This window comes from Lepidochelys kempii, chromosome 1, assembly GCF_965140285.1.
Source record: "Lepidochelys kempii isolate rLepKem1 chromosome 1, rLepKem1.hap1, whole genome shotgun sequence".
NCBI classification, from domain to species: Eukaryota; Metazoa; Chordata; order Testudines; family Cheloniidae; genus Lepidochelys; species Lepidochelys kempii.
The window spans coordinates 162170330-162191025 of record NC_136380.1 but is presented as its reverse complement, the minus strand read 5'-3'; the positions used below and the strand labels follow the sequence as shown (position 1 = coordinate 162191025).

The following is a 20696-nucleotide window of genomic DNA, read 5'->3' as shown; positions in this document are numbered from 1 at the left end:
ATAAGGGAGACAAAATACTTTCAAAAGCTGGGAGGAGGGAGAGAAACAAAGGGTCTGTGTCTGTCTGTATGCTGCTTTTGCCAGGGATAGAACAGGAATGGAGTCTTAGAACTTTTAGTAAGTAATCTAGCTAGGTATGTGTTAGATTATGATTTCTTTAAATGGCTGAGAAAGGAACTGTGCTGAATAGAATGACTATTCCTGTCTGTGTGTCTTTTTTGTAACTTAAGGTTTTGCCTAGAGGGATTCTCTATGTTTTGAATCTAATTACCCTGTAAGGTATCTACCATCCTGATTTTACAGAGGGGATTTCTTTACTTCTATTAAAAGTCTTCTTGTAAGAAAACTGAATGCTTTTTCATTGTTCTCAAATCCAAGGGTTTGGGTCTGTGGTCACCTATGCAAATCATAGAATCACAGAATATCAGGGTTGGAAGGGACCTCAGGAGGTCATCTAGTCCAACCCCCTGCTCAAAAGCAGGACCCATCCCCAATTAAATCATCCCAGCCAGGGCTTTGTCAAGCCTGACCTTAAAAACTTCTAAGGAAGGAGATTCCACCACCTCCCTAGGCAACGTATTCCAGTGTTTCACCACCCTCCTAGTGAAAAAGTTTTTCCTAATATCCAACCTAAACCTCCCCCACTGTAACTTGAGACCATTACTCCTTGTCCTGTCCTCTTCCACCACTGAGAATAGTCTAGAACCATCCTCTCTGGAACCACCTCTCAGGTAGTTGAAAGCAGCTATCAAATCCCCCCTCATTCTTCTCTTCCGCAGACTAAACAATCCCAATTCCCTCAGCTTCTCCTCATAAGTCATGTGTTCCACACCCCTAATCATTTTTGTTGCCCTTCACTGGACTCTTTCCAATTTATCCACATCCTTCTTGTAGTGTGGGGCCCAAAACTGGACACAGTACTCCAGATGAGGCCTCACCAATGTCGAATAGAGGGGGACGATCCCGTCCCTCGATCTGCTCGCTATGCCCCTACTTATACATCCCAAAATGCCATTGGCCTTCTTGGCAACAAGGGCACACTGCTGACTCATATCCAGCTTCTCGTCCACTGTCACCCCTAGGTCCTTTTCCGCAGAACTGCTGCCTAGCCATTCGGTCCCTAGTCTGTAGCTGTGCATTGGGTTCTTCCATCCTAAGTGCAGGACCCTGCACTTATCCTTATTGAACCTCATCAGATTTCTTTTGGCCCAATCCTCCAATTTGTCTAGGTCCCTCTGTATCCTATCCCTGCCCTCCAGCATATCTACCACTCCTCCCAGTTTAGTATCATCTGCAAATTTGCTGAGAGTGCAATCCACACCATCCTCTAGATCATTTATGAAGATATTGAACAAAACCGGCCCCAGGACCGACCCCTGGAACACTCCACTTGACACCGGCTGCCAACTAGACATGGAGCCATTGATCACTACCCATTGAGCCCGACAATCTAGCCAGCTTTCTACCCACCTTATAGTGCATTCATCCAGCCCGTACTTCTTTAACTTGCTGACAAGAATACTGTGGGAGACCGTGTCAAAATCTTTGCTAAAGTCAAGAAACAATACATCCACTGCTTTCCCTTCATCCACAGAACCAGTAATCTCATCATAGAAGGCGATTAGATTAGTCAGGCATGACCTTCCCTTGGTGAATCCATGCTGACTGTTCCTGATCACTTTCCTCTCATGTAAGTGCTTCAGGATTGATTCTTTGAGGACCTGCTCCATGATTTTTCTGGGGACTGAAGTGAGGCTTACTGGCCTGTAGTTCCCAGGATCCTCCTTCCCTTTTTTAAAGATTGGCTCTACATTAGCCTTTTTCCAGTCATCCGGGACTTCCCTCGTTCGCCACGAGTTTTCAAAGATAATGGCCAATGGCTCAATTGGTGAGGATTTTTACCAAACTGTTCCCAGGAAGTGGGGTGCAAGGGTTGGGAGGATTTTTGGGGGAAAGATGTGTCCAAACTATGTTTCCCAGTAAACCCAGTTAGAGTTTGGTGGTGGCAGTGGAGATCCAGGGACAAAGGATAAAATTAATTTGTACCTTGGGGAAGTTTTAACCTAAGCTGGTGAAAGTAAGCTTAGGAGGTTTTCATGCAGGTCCCCAAATCTGTATCCTAGAGTTCAGAGTGGGGGAGGAACCTTGACATGGTGGCAGAGTGGTGGGATTAACCTGAAATCATTTTGAGGTCAATTTGAGATTTTTTTGAACTAGAAATACAGATTTTAAAAAGGATTTTTTTTTTCCTTTGGGGCTTCTGGAAAGGAGGTTCAACTGAAAGCAGCTAGTTTTTTCTCTGCTTTGGGACCAGAGCAAAGACAAAAGGGGATTATCTTTGTGAATTGCAGGTTTTCTTTGCCTGGAGGCAGGGTACTTAACTCCTGCAGAGAAATTCACAGTCTTCCAACCCAGAGTTTTTTTTTTTCCTAAAAGTAAACGGGGGGGGGGGGGGGGGGGCGGTGTTCTACCCATTTGCCTGGAGACAAAAGTGGCAGGGTTTTGGTTTTTTTTTAGGATTTTGATTTTTTTACAAGGAGCACCGGTTTGAAAAGGAATTTTTTTTCATTTAGGCTGCTGGTAAGCAGGTTTCCAAGTAGTTGGAGGTTTTTTGCTTTGATTTGGGACCAGAGCAGAGACAAAGGGAATTGTCTTTTTCTGTAGGCTGACAATCACTATCAGAGAATAGGTATCCTATTCCAGCACAGCAAAATTTTACAGCCAAGTTTTGTTTGTTTATTTCTAAACCTCGGGTGTAAAGTTAGTTAAAAACAGAGAGGTTAGGATGACAGAATCCACGGCTCAACAAAAGCAGGAATTAGCCAGATTTCAGGCTGAGGAAAAACAAAAGGAACATGAAAGACAGATAGAACTCATGCGGCTGGAGAAGGAGGTACAGGAGGCTGCCCACAGGAGGGAAATGGAGGCAAGGAAGCATGTGGAGGAGGAGAAGGAAAAAGAGAGGAAGCATGCACGGGAGATGGAAAAGGTAAAAAGGTAAAAAAGGTAAAAAGGTAAAAAAGGTAAAAGGTAAAAAGCAGAATATACCAACAAACCCAAGCAATCCTTCTCCAGGTACCACTTCCCATCCTAGAAAGTTCCCCACCTACAAGGCAGGCGATGATACTGAGGCCTTCTTAGAAAACTTCGAAGGGGCCTGCCTTGGGTACAGCATCTCTACAGACCAATACATGGTAGAGCTGAGGCCGCAGCTCAGTGGACCCTTAGCTGAGGTGGCGGCTGAAATGCCTAAAGAACAGATGAACAAGTATGAACTGTTTAAATCCAAGGCGAGAGTCAGAATGGGGATAACACCCGAGCATTCTCATCAGAGGTTCAGAGCCCTAAGGTGGAAACCAGACGTGTCATTTACCCGACATGCCTACCACATTGTGAAACATTGGGATGCCTGGATATCAGGAGCAAGTGTTGAATCTCCAGTAAATCTGCCCTTCCTAATGCAAATGGAACAATTCTTAGAGGGTGTTCCTGAGGAAATAGAAAGATACATCCTAGATGGGAAGCCCAAAACTGTAATCGAGGCAGGAGAGATTGGAGCCAGATGGGTGGAGGTGGCAGAGAAGAAGAAAACTGGTCGCAGTTGGAGCAGAGACCAGAAGGGACAACCCAAGACCACATCCTATTACCGGGGTCTGCCCAAGGCCCCACCTACCTCCCAAAGAACCTTCCAGACACCTTATCGTCCCACCACCCTGTTGTCCAGCAACCCACCTCGCCCCAGTGACCCGTCAGCTGGACGATGTTTTAAATGTAACGAGCTGGGGCATGTAAAGGCCAACTGCCCCAAGAACCCCAACAGATTAAAGTTCATTGCACCGGAATCACACCAGAGGTCCGCAGGCCCAGATACCTCCCAGATACCCTTGGAGCGGAGGGAAACTGTGAGTGTGGGCGGGAAGAAGGTCACCGCATGGAGGGACACTGGAGCACAAGTGTCAGCTATCCATGCTTCCTTAGTGGACCCCAATTTAATCAACCCAGAGATCCAAGTGACGATTCAACCCTTCAAGTCCAACTCTTTCGATTTGCCTACAGCCAAGTTGCCTGTCCAGTACCAGGGCTGGTCAGGAACGTGGACTTTTGCAGTCTATGATGATTATCCCATCCCCATGCTGTTGGGGGAAGACTTGGCCAATCATGTGAAGTGGGCCAAGAGGGTGGGAATGGTCACCCGCAGCCAGGCTAAACAAGCCGTGAGGCCTAGCTCTGTTCTGGAAACTTCTACCAGGACCCGGTCAGAGGTGATGGAGCCGGACCCCAGGCCAATGTCTGCAACAGCAGTAGTGGATCCAGTCCCAGAGACCCAGATAGAACCAGTCCCAGAACCGGAACCCAGTTAGAGTTTGGTGGTGGCAGTGGAGATCCAGGGACAAAGGATAAAATTAATACCTTGGGGAAGTTTTAACCTAAGTTGGTGAAAGTAAGCTTAGGAGGTTTTCATGCAGGTCCCCACATCTGTACCCTAGAGTTCAGAGTGGGGGAGGAACCTTGACAGGGCCATTTAAGTATCTGGGGCAAAAATTGGGGATTGGTCCTGCTTTGAGCAGGGGGTTGGACTAGATGACCTTTCTGAGGTCCCTTCCAACCCTGATATTCTATGACAAGGGGACCTATATCAATAGGATGTATTAAAGGATCCCAGTCCCTTTATCAAGTCATCAAATGATTTAAGAATACCTTTTTGCATCCTGCTCAGTAGACAAAGTTATACACTCATTTGATCATCTACATTTACAGACTTATCTTCAGCTCAAGCATATATGGATCTTTCTGTTTCATCATTTCAAATTCTATGAGAAGTATTTGTTCTTCTCTATATGTGCCTGTGTGGCACTGCATATGGGCTCATTTTGTTCCCATTAAATGAAGCAAGTTATGTTTGCAATTTGAACATGCGTCAGTCACTAATCGTTTTGTGTAAGTTTGCTGTGATTACATTGCATTTAGCACCAGTATCTATTTTGAGATTTGCTTTCTGTTCATTTATTTCCAGTGTCACAGACCAGTTTGCTGTAGTTCCTTGATCTGTAAATGTATTAAGAGACCCAACAAATAATTTTTTGTGTTGTCATTGTCAGAGATTTGAGCTCCAGCTGTTTATCCAGGATGTATTTTATTTTTATATTGCCTTGCAATATGTGCTAAGCAATATATGAATGAAGCCATTACTATCAGGGGCCCTCAGCATTCAGTTCTTGGTACAATACTATTTAACACTTTCATCAATGATATAGATGATGAGATGAAATCTTTTGCTGGTTAAATTTGCAGGTGACATGAAGATTGATGGGATAGTAAATAAGGAGGAGGACAGGTTACTGTTACAGAGTGATCTGAATTGCCTGGTTAAATTATCACAATCCTACAAAATGTGTTTCAATACAGATGAATGCAAGGTAATACATAATGGGAAGAAAGAAATAAGGCTATGCCTACAGGATGGGAGACTGTCTTGGAAAGCAGAGACTCAGAAAAGGACTTTGGGGGCGTCATTGTAGAACAAACTTAACATAAGCCCTCTGTGCTATGCTGTGACTAAAAGGGCTAAAGCAACCCTTGGACGAAGTAAAAGGAAAATATCAAGTAGAAGTAGGCAAGTGATCTTGCCTCTGTGCGCCACACACAGCACTGATGAGACTGCTACTAGAGAGCTGTGTCCAGTTCTAGAATACAGAGCCCACACTCCAAGAAGGATGTGGAAATACTGGAGAGAGTTCAAAGGAGGTCCACAAAAATGATCCAGGGGCTGGAAAACAAGCCTTTTGATAGGAGGCTCAAGGAGCTCAGTCTATTCAGTTTTTGACAGAGAAGGTTGAGAGATGACTTGATCAATGTGCCTGGTTGTTTACACATGCAACAGATATCTGACACTGAGGGGCTTTTCAATCTTTCAGACAAAGGCATAACAAGATCCAGTGGCTGTAAGTTTAATTTAGACTAATTCAACCTTGAACTAAGATGGAATTTCTAGCTGTGAGAGTAATTAAACATTGGAACAGCTTAACAGGGGAGGTGGTAGACTCACAGTCTTTTGGGGTCTTTAAAACAAGTTTAGCTATCTTCCTAAAAAATATGTCTTAATCCAGTTTCTGATAACAATTCCATGGCCTGTGTACACCGGACAATCATAGTGGCCCCTTTTGGCCTTAGAGTCTTTAAATCTATGAATCTATTGCTTTTATTCCATGTGTGACACTGCTCCCCTCATCCTGTATGCCTTTCCATCGTTTATATGCAGTGTTGTTGTAGCCATGTCGGTTCTAGGATATTAGAGAGACAAGGTGGGTGAGGTAATATTTTTTATTGGACCAACTTCTGTGGGTGAGAGAAACAAGCTTTCAAGCTGCACAAAGCTCTTCTTCTGGGAAAGGTACTAAAAATGTCACGGCTAAATACAAGAGCGAACAGATAGTTTAGCCTTAGCTGTATACACCTATTTTAAGGCTCCTGTACACTGCCAGAATGGCATAAAGGGCCTTAGTGTAAATGAGAATCAAGTCCTTGATATTTTGAATCTAAAGTAAAACCAGCCTATAAGTTAAAACAAAACAAGGATTAAAAAATAAAGTGTTAAGTTTAACATATTATCATTTCACACTCGATGCAAACATCTTTGGGGAATTCCATGGTAGAAGTTTGCACATAGCACACAGTTCTTTTTGCATTACCTATGAATAATTGGGAACAGCAGGTACTACAATATTTTCACATTATGTCTAATCAGGGGTTCAGATTAGATTTTTACAAAGCACTGTAAAGCAGTTTATCACACTAGGTTCTACAGGCTTGATTTACGCTTGTGATAGAATGATAAATAATGGAATGGGATGCTCTGGAAAATTTAGACAGCAATAAATGTTATATCATTTTCAAATCAGATCAGAAACAAATGTGATTTCATTGGGCAGGGTTGAGCACACAATTAAACTGAGCATGCTTTTAATTTTAAACCCAACCATACTGCTGATGCCTTTTGCAAATGTCATGTCTGCTTCCGTTGTTGAAGTAATTCTTTTAAAGTGAGGTGAAAACAAAGGTTTTCTGTGGCACAAGAGGCACCAAATGGAGTATAACGACCAGTCCAATTCAGATTTACTGTATTTTCCCTGCTGAATACAGTTTGTATCTGAAATCAATTTACCTTAAAAATTAAAATGTATACTTTACACAAGGTATAAGAAACATTACCTGTTGCCTCCACCATGCCTTCTAGAATTACAACAATTTCTAGTTCCTCTTTGGGCAACTGGTCTTTGGAAATCTCCCAGAAAGGACTCTGCTGGTTAATTTCATGGCTGATGATCAGTGGTGAAACCAAAAAGAGACGATCATCCCCTGTGTAATAACCTACGTTGATATCTGTCTGGTTGAGTGGTATAAATTCCCCCTCCTTTGTCTGTTTAGATTTGATCAACTTGGCTCGTATTGATGCCTCCACAATGTGTGAATTCCTAAGGTCCCCTACTCGGAACATCAGGCACAGCTTCCCATCCCGCATGGAAATGACTGCGTTGGTAGAAAAGACCAGGGTTTCTGCCCTCTTCTTGGGCTGGGATATTTTCACAAACATGCAACCAACCATGAAAGCATTGACAATAGAACCTAAAACAGACTGAACTAAAAGCAGAATAATTCCCTCGGGACATTTGTCCGTGATGACCCGATAACCATACCCGATGGTGGTTTCTGTTTCTATTGAGAATAAAAAGGCCGAGACAAACCCATTGAGGTTACTGACACATGGGGTCCATGTATTGTCTCCTATATGTTCCATATCACCTCGGATGTAAGCAATTAGCCACCAGATCATTCCAAAGAAGAGCCACGTCACCGTGTAAACCATGACAAAAATCAAAAGGTTGAACCTCCATTTGAGGTCGACTAAGGTAGTGAAGATATCACTCAGATAACGATAAGTCTCTCTCACGTTCCCATGGTGGACGTTGCATTTCCCATCTTTCCTAACATACCTCTGAATTTTTCTCTTGGTACATACTTTGCTTATGTGTTTTGGAAGATCATCTCTAGCTTGTTTGGGCAACTTTGGCTGCTGTATCGTGACAGGGCTCTCCACATCCTGCTCCATTGAGTCTTCTTCAAATACGCTAGCTGCCATTAAAAAAAAGACATTAATATTTATGTGTTTACGGACAATTGAATACGCACACAACTTCCTTCTATATTAGCAGTAGGAAACAAGTATTAATTCACTATCTAATAGAAATAACTTTGAAAGGAAACTTTTTCTTATGTCATGGGCTTCCTATCTATTATTTCAGAGATTTGATCCTGTCTACACCAGTGTTTAAATTCTGCAACAAATATTCAAATAAATGTTTTATCCCCTTTGAAAATGTAATACATCAGTCCTGCTTATAAGCCAAGAATGATCTTCTTGGAGATAGCACTTATATAAATGAAGAAACAGATCTGCTTTGGGGCTTAAGTCACCAATATGAGCAGAGAAAATGAGCAATTTTTAGACTATTTTTTTTACATTGATGCCATTACTAAGGGGAAAAGAATTAAATACATGTAAGTGGTTTTAAAAAACACTTTATTTTCTGCTGTCATTGACCTCAATGGAAGAAAGTTTGGGCCTTAGAATAATATACACCAACAGCAATTCTAACTAATTGCTATACAAAATAGATGTATTTATATTGAGCCTGAGCAGTCTGTTTCCTCCTCTCACTAATGTAAAACACACAGTACTTCAGAAGTTGGTGCCATGCTAGTTTACTTGGGTGAGGACCCAAGAATGAGGCTATTAATCGTAGTGCACCTTCCTTTCTATGGATGCGAGCCCCTAGCCACTCTCATATCTGAGTGCCTCCCAAATATTTAAAAAACGGAAACAACAGTAACAATCTCTTTCTCTGTCCCCACTTCCTTCCCACCCTTTTGAGAGAAATAGCTTGATTAGTTTATACAGTTTTTGTTTGTGTGTGAGAATGTGGGGGTGTGAAAAACTTACTGAGGGAAAGCTAAGTCAAATGAACGAGTTTTGCACGTCATTCTGAGCACAGGGAGACCTGTGGTTATTCTTATTTCTTGTAGGAATGCATTTCGAGCTCCTGTGTGAATTACAGCTCCTGCTCTCCCAAACCTCACCCTATTGGCTGATTTTTGTTGTTCCAATAGAATATAGTGGAGGGAGAAGCAGTCTCTCAAGTAGCTAGAAGCAATGCCATAGAAGGCTTTGAATATCAAAACAGAGGCCTTGAACTATGAGATTGGCTCTAGTTCAAAAGGAATTATTTTGGGGCTTGGAAATCTATGAATCTGTGAATTAGGCTCTCTATTCAGATTGCAGAACGCTTAGGTGATTTGTTTTTAGCAACCGGTGTAGCTAAGCAGATGGTTTGCTGAGTTTTGAATCACTTCGAGTTTTTTGGGATGTGTATGGCTTCATTCCTCTGGAGCAGAGTCAGAAGCTCTCTGTAAAATTCTAGGTGCAGGTAAAATACACATGAAAAGAAGATGTCGCAAAAATACAACTGTCTCTCTACCCCATCCAGCTGTCAGCCATGCCCTTGTCTACCCAATTGCCTTTTCTGTGAAATAAAGGCATGAAGGTTGGTAGTAGCATTGAAACCTGCTAGCATTTTTGTGTGTTCATGTTATGGACTCCATCCTGTGTCATTTTCTAATCTTGTTACTATTTCTTTAAAAGAATTTTATTCCAGCTGATTTCAGGGGCAGCATTTACAGCGATGTTCCAACAAGTCAGTTCTGGATGAATTTATCCCAGCTGGTGACAGTGCTGCCTTCTTGGATTACCACTAATGCAGTATAATGAAATAAACACATAAAAAGCGCATTCAAGAAACCTTTTGGGGCTGACTTAAACTAAAGCCAGGAAATTTGGTGTTAAGGCTTTACACTCTATGCTTAACTCACAATTGTGTCTAAGGGAATTTCAGTCCCTGGAATCCATAAAATCAATCCAGTAGCAGCCCCTTGAAATAGCCAGGAGTGGGTTATGAAGCCTCTGGCTTAGAGTTTTAATGTAATGTTAGTTAGACTTGTAATGTCCATGTAATGGTTTATTATATTTAAAATGCTTGAAATATTTTGCTTTCCCATTATAGTTAGACTCTGGCATATGCAAAGAGACACTGTGTAAGCTTTGACAATGCATTTCAGTCTTTGCAGATGGTCTCTGCTGAGTTTTGTTATTCAAGCAAACTTTGTTGCACAACTCCAGTTCCGAGCCTTTCTTGAGCAAAGACTGCAAGTGGCACCAAATAATGTAGTGGAACTAGGAGGAGACAAGCACACTAATTTCACTTGTGGTTTAAGAATAAATTTGAAAGGATGTCTCCAGAGATTGAACTTCCCAGCAACCAGGTACTGCACTCTGTAGCCTACTTTGTAGGTTTATTTTTGCTTTTAAAGCACTTATTAATACTGCTATTACTTTGCATTTATTTGGCATATTTAATTTGAAGCTCACAAAGTGCTTTATGTTAAGTAAGATCCTCCACATTGAGTGATCTGAAGCACAAGAAAGGTTTAGGTCCAGAATTTCCAAGGTGGCCACTGATTTTCTAGTAGAAATGAGCAGTCCTTATGCACCCCAGAGCACAGGGAGTGCAGAGACTTCTAGTGTGAGTGGCCCTCACAGACCTCTCTCTGTTGAGTGGGGGGAAGCCTCTTTCACACCCATAAGGCTATATAAGAATCATAGAATCATAGAATATCAGGGTTGGAAGGGACCTCAGGAGGTCATCTAGTCCAACCCCCTGCTCAAAAGTAGGACCCATACCCAATTAAATCATCCCAGTCAGGGCTTTGTCAAGCCTGACCTTAAAAACTTCTAAGGAAGGAGATTCCACCACCTCCCTAGGCAACGCATTCCAGTGTTTCACCACCCTCCTAGTGAAAAAGTTTTTCCTAATATCCAACCTAAACCTCCCCCACTGTAACTTGAGACCATTACTCCTTGTCCTGTCCTCTTCCACCACTGAGAATAGTCTAGAACCATCCTCTCTGGAACTACCTCTCAGGTAGTTGAAAGCAGCTATCAAATCCCCCCTCATTCTTCTCTTCCACAGACTAAACAATCCCAGTTCCCTCAGCCTCTCCTCATAACTCATGTGTTCCAGACCCCTAATAATTTTTGTTGCCCTTCGCTGGACTCTTTCCAATTTATCCACATCCTTCTTGTAGTGTGGGGCCCAAAACTGGACACAGTACTCCAGATGAGGCCTTACCAATGTCGAATAGAGGGGGACGATCCCGTCCCTCGATCTGCTCGCTATGCCCCTACTTATACATCCCAAAATGCCATTGGCCTTCTTGGCAACAAGGGCACACTGCTGGCTCATATCCAGCTTCTCATCCACTGTCACCCCTAGGTCCTTTTCCGCAGAACTGCTGCCTAGCCATTCGGTCCTGCTCACATTCTGGTTCTTTGCATACAAAAAAACAAACACTTCAAACTCACGTTTATTAACCAAAGACAATCACTAACTTTAATCTAAAACTGTTTCAATAGAACATCTTACAAATAGGTGCTCACAGAGACTTAGATTATGTTGGAGACATCTGCATGGATCTTCAGCCAATTCCCAATGCCAACCTCTCTAGACTGTCAGGCAGTCTCCGAAAAAGTTAAACTCAATACTCCAACCTTTTCACAGCAATTCAAGATACCCAATTAATCCTATTACTCTTTCCACCACCCAAGCAAGTCATAACCAAACGTGTCCTCCTTGTGGCTGTCAGCAACTAGACATGCTCTCAGTCTGGAGTTTAGCTCCAAAGGGAAACACAAGAGCAGCAAGTCCCTAACTAAATGATGCCCGGAATGTGCATCTGTGTGTTGACAGAGATGCCAGGCAAACATCTTTTAAGCACCTGGCAGGATCCCTTGTACATCCCCAGGGCCAGTGAAAAGTCACACATGGGTGGTGCTGTAGCCACAAGACATTTAGTCTAATGATATTTTTACTTGGTATCAAGCCAATTAGCTTATGCTGTTTATCTCATTTCATTCTCTCTGCAGTTATATAATGGTTGTCATAATTCCAGGGACGCAGGAGTGAATGGCTGCTATCTTACTTGAAAGCTATTTTTATTCTTAGTGGTTTTCTTCATGGCAAACATATATAGATAATTAACCCACATGCTGAATAAGTATTTTCTACCTTGGACTGTTTATAGACCAGTCTGCATTAAACATGTGTGAACACGATGGCACAGGTAGCAATACCCTGGCTATTTAGCATATTCTGTTCAATGTAATACTCAGTGGGGCATCCCTTAGATGGTTAAATTTTGTGCCTAGATGCCTGCAGGGTGCTCATGTCACATTCTGTCCAATTACATGAATGTGTAAACATTAATAAGTCCGCTTACTGGTTCAGTCCTATTTAATCATAGCAGTACCTAGCGATGCGCATTTGTTCTTGTCTCTATTACTGTGAACTCAAAAAGGAATCCTCTAATGGCTTCACAAACAAAGCGATCTGTATAGTCCTGGATAACGGGAATATGATACTACTGATGAACTATTGTATGGGAAACCAAAAGTATAGCTCTGTCATTAGCTTCAGGGCTGCAGGTGAACAAAAATTAATAACGATACCTTAAGTGTTGTTGTTAGTAGTGGCAATAGTACTTATTTGTATTGTGGTAACTCGTGGTAACTCCTGGGAGCCCCAGTCATGGACCCAAACTCCATTGTGCTAGGGGCTGCCAAACAGAAGAAAAAGACGATCTTTGCTCCATAGGGCTTATATCTCTCTAAATGAAATACTCATATCAATGTGACTGTAGAGCAGTGTGAATGTATATTACATTGGAGGTGACAATATACAAAATTATTAAGTGGTTTTGCTAAGGTCAGTATGAATTATAACTAAGGCTACGATTTTATCCCGGAGGTTGTGAAATCTGTGACTTCCAGTGATCTTTCGTGACTGTAGCCCACAGCGGCCGGGAGCTGCAGGGTCCCCCATGGTGGCCAGGAGCCACGGGGAGCTCCAAGCTGTGGAGGGCGATGGGGGTAACCCGCAGCTCCTGGCTGCCACAGGTGGCAGGGTCCCACAGAGCTCTGAGCTGTGGGCAGCAGGCGTCCCTCGCAGCTCCAAGCCGCGGGTGGTGGGGGACCCCAGAGCTCCGAGCAGGGACCTTGAAGCTGCTCAGCCACTGTGGGCGGTGTGGGGACCCTGTAGCTGAACTGCCCATTTTGTCATAGATATTTTTAGTAAAGTCATGGATAGGTCACTGGCTTCCGTGAATTTTTCTTTGTTGCCTGTGACCTGTTTGTGACTTTTACTAAAAATATTCATGACAAAATCTTAGCCTTAATTACAACCTTTACCATTTGCAACAGAACTCTGGTATAAATAGAGCCGCATGAATGTTCCCTAGTGAAAGCGGCAAAGAGTCCTATGGCACCTTGCTGCTTTTACAGATCCAGACTAACACGGCTACCCCTCTGATACTTGTTCCCTAGTGAATAACTTATGAGATGAATTAAGCCTCTTTATGGGTCTGTGAATTGTTTGTGTACAATTTACTATCTCGTCCAATTTATTAGTAATTGAAAGTTATTCACCTAGTTTCAAAGAAGATTATTCTCAAGTAGTTCATTGCAGGTATTTAAAATTAATGCAGCATTAGTTAGTTTTGATTATAGTTTGACTTAATTTACGTGGTATTCCTCTCCTTTCCTGGTTGGATGTGTGTAATCTTTAGAATTAAGTTTATGGTGCAGATGCTTACATTATAAACTGCAATCTTGCTTTTTGTTAATATTCTCTAATATTCACTTTAACTTTGCTGTTTTCCTCATTGTTCCTGCCAATAAACTCCTTTACTAGAATATTTGTGGAATTGGAACAAAAAGTGACATGAAAACAATAACTTTTTGATTTGAGTGGATATTTATAAGGATACATTTGGGCAATATGATATTTAAGCCTTCTATCTGAATAATCTCTATAGCCCAGTGGTGCCCAAACTTTTCCTGCTGCGCCCTTGCCTCCCCCCCCCACAGTTATGGAATCTGTCTGCGCCCCTTCTCCATTGTTGCACAGTTGACTCAGCAGAGCAGCTTGGGATGAAGGCGGAGCTGGGCTGGAGGCGGAGTATGGGGTGGAGCTGGGCTGGGGGCAGTGTGGAGCTGAGGCTGGGGTCAGAGCTGGCCTGCCGGCAAAGCAGGGCTGGGTGGTGCTCCCTCCTTGCCCCCCATGGGGGCTGGCCTGGGACCTGCCACGCGTCCCCCAAACATTCCTCTGTGCCCCCCTAAGGGGGTGTGCCCCACAGTTTCTGGACCACTGCTATAGCCAAACTGAGTGAATGAGGTGGACATCAGTTACTTAATATGCCACTCCAGTTTGTTTCCAGTAACATAGTTTATTACATTATTTCTGATGCCTTCTCCCTATGAATTTGTTAAGCAAACATTATATCTGGCTCTCCAGGAATCCAGCTGTTCCCCATTGCTGTGGTGAGATTGTCGGCCCCTCTAGATCAGGAGAGGACTGTTCAGCTGCATAGTGCAAACAGATGCCTGCTCTGTCAGAGCTCCTGCTCTGCTGAGTCTTTGCTGCTCTTTCTCCGCCCATGCTCCAGACCCAGGCTGGACAGCGAGCCACACAAAGCGTTGCCTTTGGTTTTGATGAGGACAGTCACAGGGGCTTTGAAATGCCTTGCCAGGTTTCCCTGGCTTGGTTTAGGCGCTGTCTCAGCTCTGTAAAATCTCAGCTTCGCTGAGCCCTGGGCTCACACTAGCAGATATTTTCAGAATGGGGAGAGATATGCTTGCACGGTGAACTAGACTTTTATTTATACTTGTGATGAGCAAACCTCTAAAGAGTCAGTTAGATAAGGAAACCTGCCCCTCAAATCTGTACCTTACACACATTATTCTAACATCTTAAATAAGGATTAGTGCCTCAATTCAGCAGGGTAGCTAAGCCCATGAGTAGTCCCATTGAAATCCATGGCACTACTCACATGCTTAAAGATAGTCACGTACATCAATACTGTGCTGAATCAGAGACGAGGGCAGGATGGCTCTTGGTGGACAAGGTTGACTGTTATTGTTCCTCTGAGCAAGATCAATAGGCACACCTATCTCCAACTACCTAGCACTTGCTATTGCTGACAGGGCACATTCTCCCAGGCTTGCGGTGCATCCTCATTCCCTGTACAATAGACACTCCCTAGACAATTGCACATGCATTCCCTGTCACATTTTACCCATTCAGCTGCAAAACTGTATGGAGGGCCAGGTAGGGAAGGCTGTGCCTCCCCAAACAGCCTGGCCCCTGCCCCCTATCTGCCCCCTCCCACTTCCTGCCCCCTGACTGCCCCCCTCAGAATCCCTGACCCATCCAAGCCCCCTGCTCCTTGTCCCCTGACTGCCCCAACCCTATCCACACCTCTGACAGCCCCCCCAGGACCCCACCCCCTATCCAACCCCCCGTTTCCTGTCCCCTGACTTCCCTCCCCCGAATCCCCAACCCATCCAACCGCCCCCTGCTACCCTTCCCCTGACTGCCACTCCGGGACCCCCCGTTCCCCACCCCCTTACCATGCCGGAGCAGGCCATGCCGCCGGGCTGCCCAGCCGGAGCGGCGGGACAGAGCCCTGGCAGTCCAGCACGGCACGCTCAGGCTGGCGGGGGAGGAGGGACAGCAGGGGAGCGGCTGTGATCTAGCCTCCCCAGCCGGAGCTCAGGGGCCAGGCAGGACGGTCCCGTGGGCCGTAGTTCGCCCACCTCTGAGTTACGGGTTACTGATGATGCACGGAAGTGGACTGCAGCTGATAGTTTACAAATGGTGGTCCCTCGTGGAAATCTACAAAAGAGATGCATAATCCAGAGTGTTGGCCAGCGTTCCAGGCTGGCATTAAAATCAGAGGGATAGGTAAGTGCATGGCTGTTCACAGAGATGCAGGAGCAATGCCCCACCATGTACAAGAGAATTAAATCCTTTGGGCATGAAAAGGGGGGGTTCCAGCCATCCCTCTTCCCTCTGAAAGATCAGTAGGTGGCAAGTTTAACACAGAAGGAGGCAAGGATCAGCAGCAGGGAGGGTCTGAACAGCATCAGATCAGACTAGCTACACAGTCATTCTAAGTACCACTGTATAGAAAAAGAGAGAGAAGGAAAAGAGGAGAAAACGGTCTCCTCCCACCCAGCTGTTCTGAGAAGTAGTGGGCCAGACTCAGACGCAGAATGAGTGGGTATAGGCTCCTTTGACTTTATGGGACCTGTACCCATGTATCCCAGGTCTGAGTTTGTCTGCAATAAATACAAATTCATTGGTTTGATTTCTCTACACCCTAATGAGAAACAAACCTTGCCACACTGTGGTTGTTTACAAACAGGTAACATACAGTCTGATCTGTGGGTACCTTGGTAGGGGTAAGTCTGGGACAAGTATGTGCTATCTCTGTGCAGAGAGGCCCATATGTATGGGTGCTTGTTAGACCCAGGTACAGTTCTGGGGGCAGTTATATAACTCTTCCTGCTCTGTGACAGAGATTAACTTTCAGAAAAGTTTTCCTATGTTTTCTGTCATCAGTCCAATTCTGTTGTAACTGACCATCATATCCTCCTCAGATCTAGCCGTCTTTTTGAGAAGACAGCCAAGATACAGAGGATGCATTTTTACCCTCGAGAGATTAGTCTCTATATTGCAGCAGCTCCCAGCAATGGTGCAGCCACACCAGTGCTAAGCCACTAGTGTAGATGCAGCTTAGGTTTCTCCCATTAAAAATATCCTCCCTATACCAGAGCTTGCACCTTCTCTTCCCCTTGTGAAGCTGCACCACTGCTGGAAATTGCTGTAATGTTTCACAATGCAAACAATGCCTTAGTAGCAATAGCTTCAAATGTTGGCCAAATGCTTTACCTCTGATACTTTAACGTAAAGTATATGTCTCCCAGCGTAGCTGAAGAGCGGCAGCATTACTCACATGGCCTGTGAGATTTCCTTTGTAGCTATCTGACTCCTGATATTTTTCTCAGAGGACCTTTGTTTACTCTCAGTTTCCACTGGCCTGTTGGTAAGGGTTGGTTAATATTGCATAAGATGTACTAGTAGGAGGTGACTGGGCTCTGCTGACTTGTTGTGGGGTGTAGTTGGAAAAGGAGAGAGTCAGCGTACAAGAAATACCCATGTCTGAACGTCATCAGTTAAAGACTGCTTATGGTTATATGCCTCATTTTGTGACTCTGTTTACTATTAGCCCAGAAATGATTGTTCCTGAAGTGAGAGACTAACAGTGTAGATGTCTTGATTTTCTCAATAGCTGCTAGTTTTCTGTCAGTGGTCAAATGCCCAAGCAGCATTATGACATATGGCAGGGCCTGGCTGAGTTCTGGATTTTCCACTCATTTTCTCAGTTAGTTTTCAACAGATGGAAGAATGGAATAACTTGACGTAGGAATGCTTTCTGAGATCTCTGCTCTCTGGTGCCAGTCATAAAGAGCTTGTAGATCAATAAGAACTACTTCAGCAATGGAGAATAGTGTATGTTATTGGCCTGATGTCACTGTGAAAAAGGGGTAGAATGATTGCTATTTTCTGATCAATGACGCAAGAGCGAACATCATGTAACAGGAAGAATTTGGTGCAGGTATTGAAAATAGTTGATTTTTTACAATTTGAGGTATTTGGATTGGATGCAAATCACCCCGTATGTGTCTGTTCCCTGATTGGAATCAGAAGTCTGATGTGAATACTGACAACAATGAATTTAAAACTTGGATATTCTGCAACATTTGGCTGTTTTGGTGAAGCTTTCTGCTGTAAAATCATGCACGAGAACATTCATAGGAAGTGAATGCTAAAGGCACATGGATGCAGTTGAAGTGAATTTGTTTAAAATTCAAATGAAAATCAGCGAATAACTTTTTTCAGTATTTGCCCAACTCTAGTTATTACAATTTTCTGTAACAAAGAGCTGCATGTAAGACGCTATTCACTAATCCAGATATTTCAGCTGCTTCTGAAAGGTGTTGAAAGTAATGTTGAACCCCCATTTTACTTAGTATTGCATAGAGCTGTGCCAAAAACTTATTTTTGGTTCACTAGCCGTTCTGAAAAATGAAATTAATTTCATATCGAGCTGAACATTTTTCAAAATTTTCAGCAAATCGAAAAAAAAAAAAGAAAGAAAGAAAACATTTTCTTCACCCAAAATGAAATGTTTCATTTTGAGCTTTTTCTTAATTTTTGTTTTAAATTAAATACAATTGAAGGACATTTTGAAACATCAAGTTGTTTTAAACCAAAAAATCGAAATGTTTAGAAAATGTCAAAATGAAACATTTTGATTTTTTTCAGATTTTTTTTTTTAACCAATGCAATTCGGCAAAATGGACATGCAATCATTGAATGTTTTGGTTGACACAAATCTGAATTTTTGGCTGAGAAAATGTCCAAAATTTTTTACCCAGCTCTAGTATTGCGTGTGCTACTTCCAGTGCCTCTGCTTAGTAGCATTGGTAATGACCACAGAGCGCTGCTATCAGGTTCTGAAAAAGGATTGTACGTAAGAACTTCTACTCTCTCAGATTAAAATAATTATTTGGATGCATGTGCATAGATCAGTGGTAAAAGATATGACCTTTCCCTTTGCTTCTGGAAATGTGCGCTGCTTTGATCAATAAATATAAGGCATAGAAATATGGGAAAAGAATATTCACCTTTGGAAGGAATAGCTTGGCTCAATCAATATGCTATACCAGTCCTTTGAAGCTAATATCTTATACAGTGGAATATACCTGCAGATGAAGGACAAGAATTTCTATTACTTTTCAAGAGACATGGGCTGGAGATACAAAATATAGATCTAGATTTGAGCTCTTCAGTCTGGGGATCATGAATTTGGGAAGACTGTGAACATTTAACTTTCTTCTGAAAAGTACATAGCTGTGATCTATGCAGAATGGATTTTTTTGTTCAGGGGTGTGCTGACTTATGCATATTCCTACAATTCTCATCCTTGGTATTGCCAACTTTTATGATTTAGTGTGAGTTTTGTGGTTTTGCTGTTTTTCCTGAAGCCCCAGCTCCTGGAGTCAGTGAATTACATGGGAATCTCAGATTTCAGTTTTTTAAAGTGAGTTTCCAGAGATTGCAGAGAAAACCTTGAAAATGTGAACCTTATATGCTCAAAAAGAAGACAAATAAAAAGAAGCCCAACGTTGTTTTTTAAAAATCTCTTGATTTCTTTTGGAGGGCTAATGATTTTTGAATGCTTATGTTTGGTAATACTACAACCTCATTGTTCAGAGGGTCTCTCACACTTGTCTCTTCTTCCTCTCCATCGCTGTCACTAATGGTATGGCTATACTGTGGAGACTATACCAGCATAGCAAGGTATACCAGCATAACCCCATAGTATAGATGCAGCCTACACTGACAGGAGGGGTTTTTCTGTCAGTGTAGGAACACCACCTCTGTGAATGAAGTTAGCTGCATCAACAGAAAAATGCTTCCATTGACACAGCTGCTTCTACACTGGTGTCGGCACAGCCATCTCAGTCAGGGTGTGTTATTTTCACACACCTGACCAACGTAGCTATGTCGACTAACTTTCACGGGTAGACCAAGCCTAAGTTTGTTGGGCTTTTTCTTTTGCCTAACTGCTGCAGAATATTTGTGAAATTGCAGAAGGGTCCACTACTCTCTCAGTTTGGGGATGAGAAAAGAAAAAAAGGCGAAACACAGCCAGAGCTTTTGTTTTTAACTGATCCTGTTGCTTTCTTGTCTGATAACTTCTTCCCAATCTGCTACAGATTGCAATGGTTTATGCTCCTAGTCTTCAGGTTTTACAGGTGGCCAGAAACTTCTGCCTTCCACTATCCTCAATGGAGAACAAGGGAGATTTTCATGTTGTGTTCTTGTTCTCTTGAGAATGAAAATCATTAGAATCTGACAGTGACATCTTCCTAGACTGGGAGGAAAAAGAGTTTGTGAATTCTGCTGTTGAATCTCATGATGTTGATTTACCAGTGCAGGTGTATTTACCAATATTATCTAACTATCTTATGTAAATAAGAGTCTTTCCTTTGATTTGCTTCAAAGTTCAGTGGCTTTGCTCAGAAAAATAAAACTAACAAGCCACAGTGAGCTGTGATTTATAGTTTATTATTATTCTTCTTATAGTAGTAGAACCAAGGGGCCTCAATCAGGATTAGAGCCTGCTTGTGCTAGGAGCTACAAACCTATGTAAGAGCGTAGGGTCCAACGGATTGTTGCCCTGCACTTTGTGTAGTCACACCAATGGAAAGTGGTTGCAAAATGTTACCGCTCTGATTGAGTAGTGTTTTACATCCATTTTGCATTCATCTTGTGCTAGTGTAAATGACTGTATATGGTGCAGACAAAGACTGACCCAAATAGACAGGACAGATAAAGTGTGAGGAACAGGAATGCAACAGATAAGCAGACTGACCAGAATGGGGGGTGGTTAGTAAATGTCATGCTAGTTACATTTTTTGTGGGGGTGAAGGGGGTCTGGTGCCAGTTCATGTGAAGGCCCCAGGCCTCACTGAACACTGACAAATGCATAGCTGGAAACCAGTCTGTCTCACCTGTATGTTAGTATTGCTAAGATAGATATTAGAGTTGTAAGAATGTGTTTGGTGTTTAGACCTTAGAAGTAGCTTGTAGGATGCTGCATGCATTATTAGTCTCACT

The 20696-nt window shown here is 43.0% G+C and overlaps 1 protein-coding gene across 9 annotated transcripts in view; it reads right to left on the bottom strand.

The window, feature by feature from the left end:
- KCNJ6 (potassium inwardly rectifying channel subfamily J member 6) overlaps positions 1 to 20696 on the bottom strand; it is a 237209-nt gene that overhangs the window by 59616 nt on the left and 156897 nt on the right. For 7 of the 9 annotated variants that reach the window (XR_012160918.2, XR_012160919.2, XR_012160916.2 and 4 more), the window contains one exon: positions 7210 to 8130. Coding sequence is in view for 1 of the 9 variants with exons in the window: in XM_073360849.2 (XP_073216950.1) it covers positions 7210 to 8130 (921 nt within the window). In the remaining 8 variants the exon portion in view is untranslated. Of the gene's footprint in view, positions 1 to 7209; positions 8131 to 18697; positions 18776 to 20696 lie in introns of all 9 variants that reach the window. The other 2 variants (XR_012160929.1, XR_012160927.2) reach the window with 1 other exon arrangement.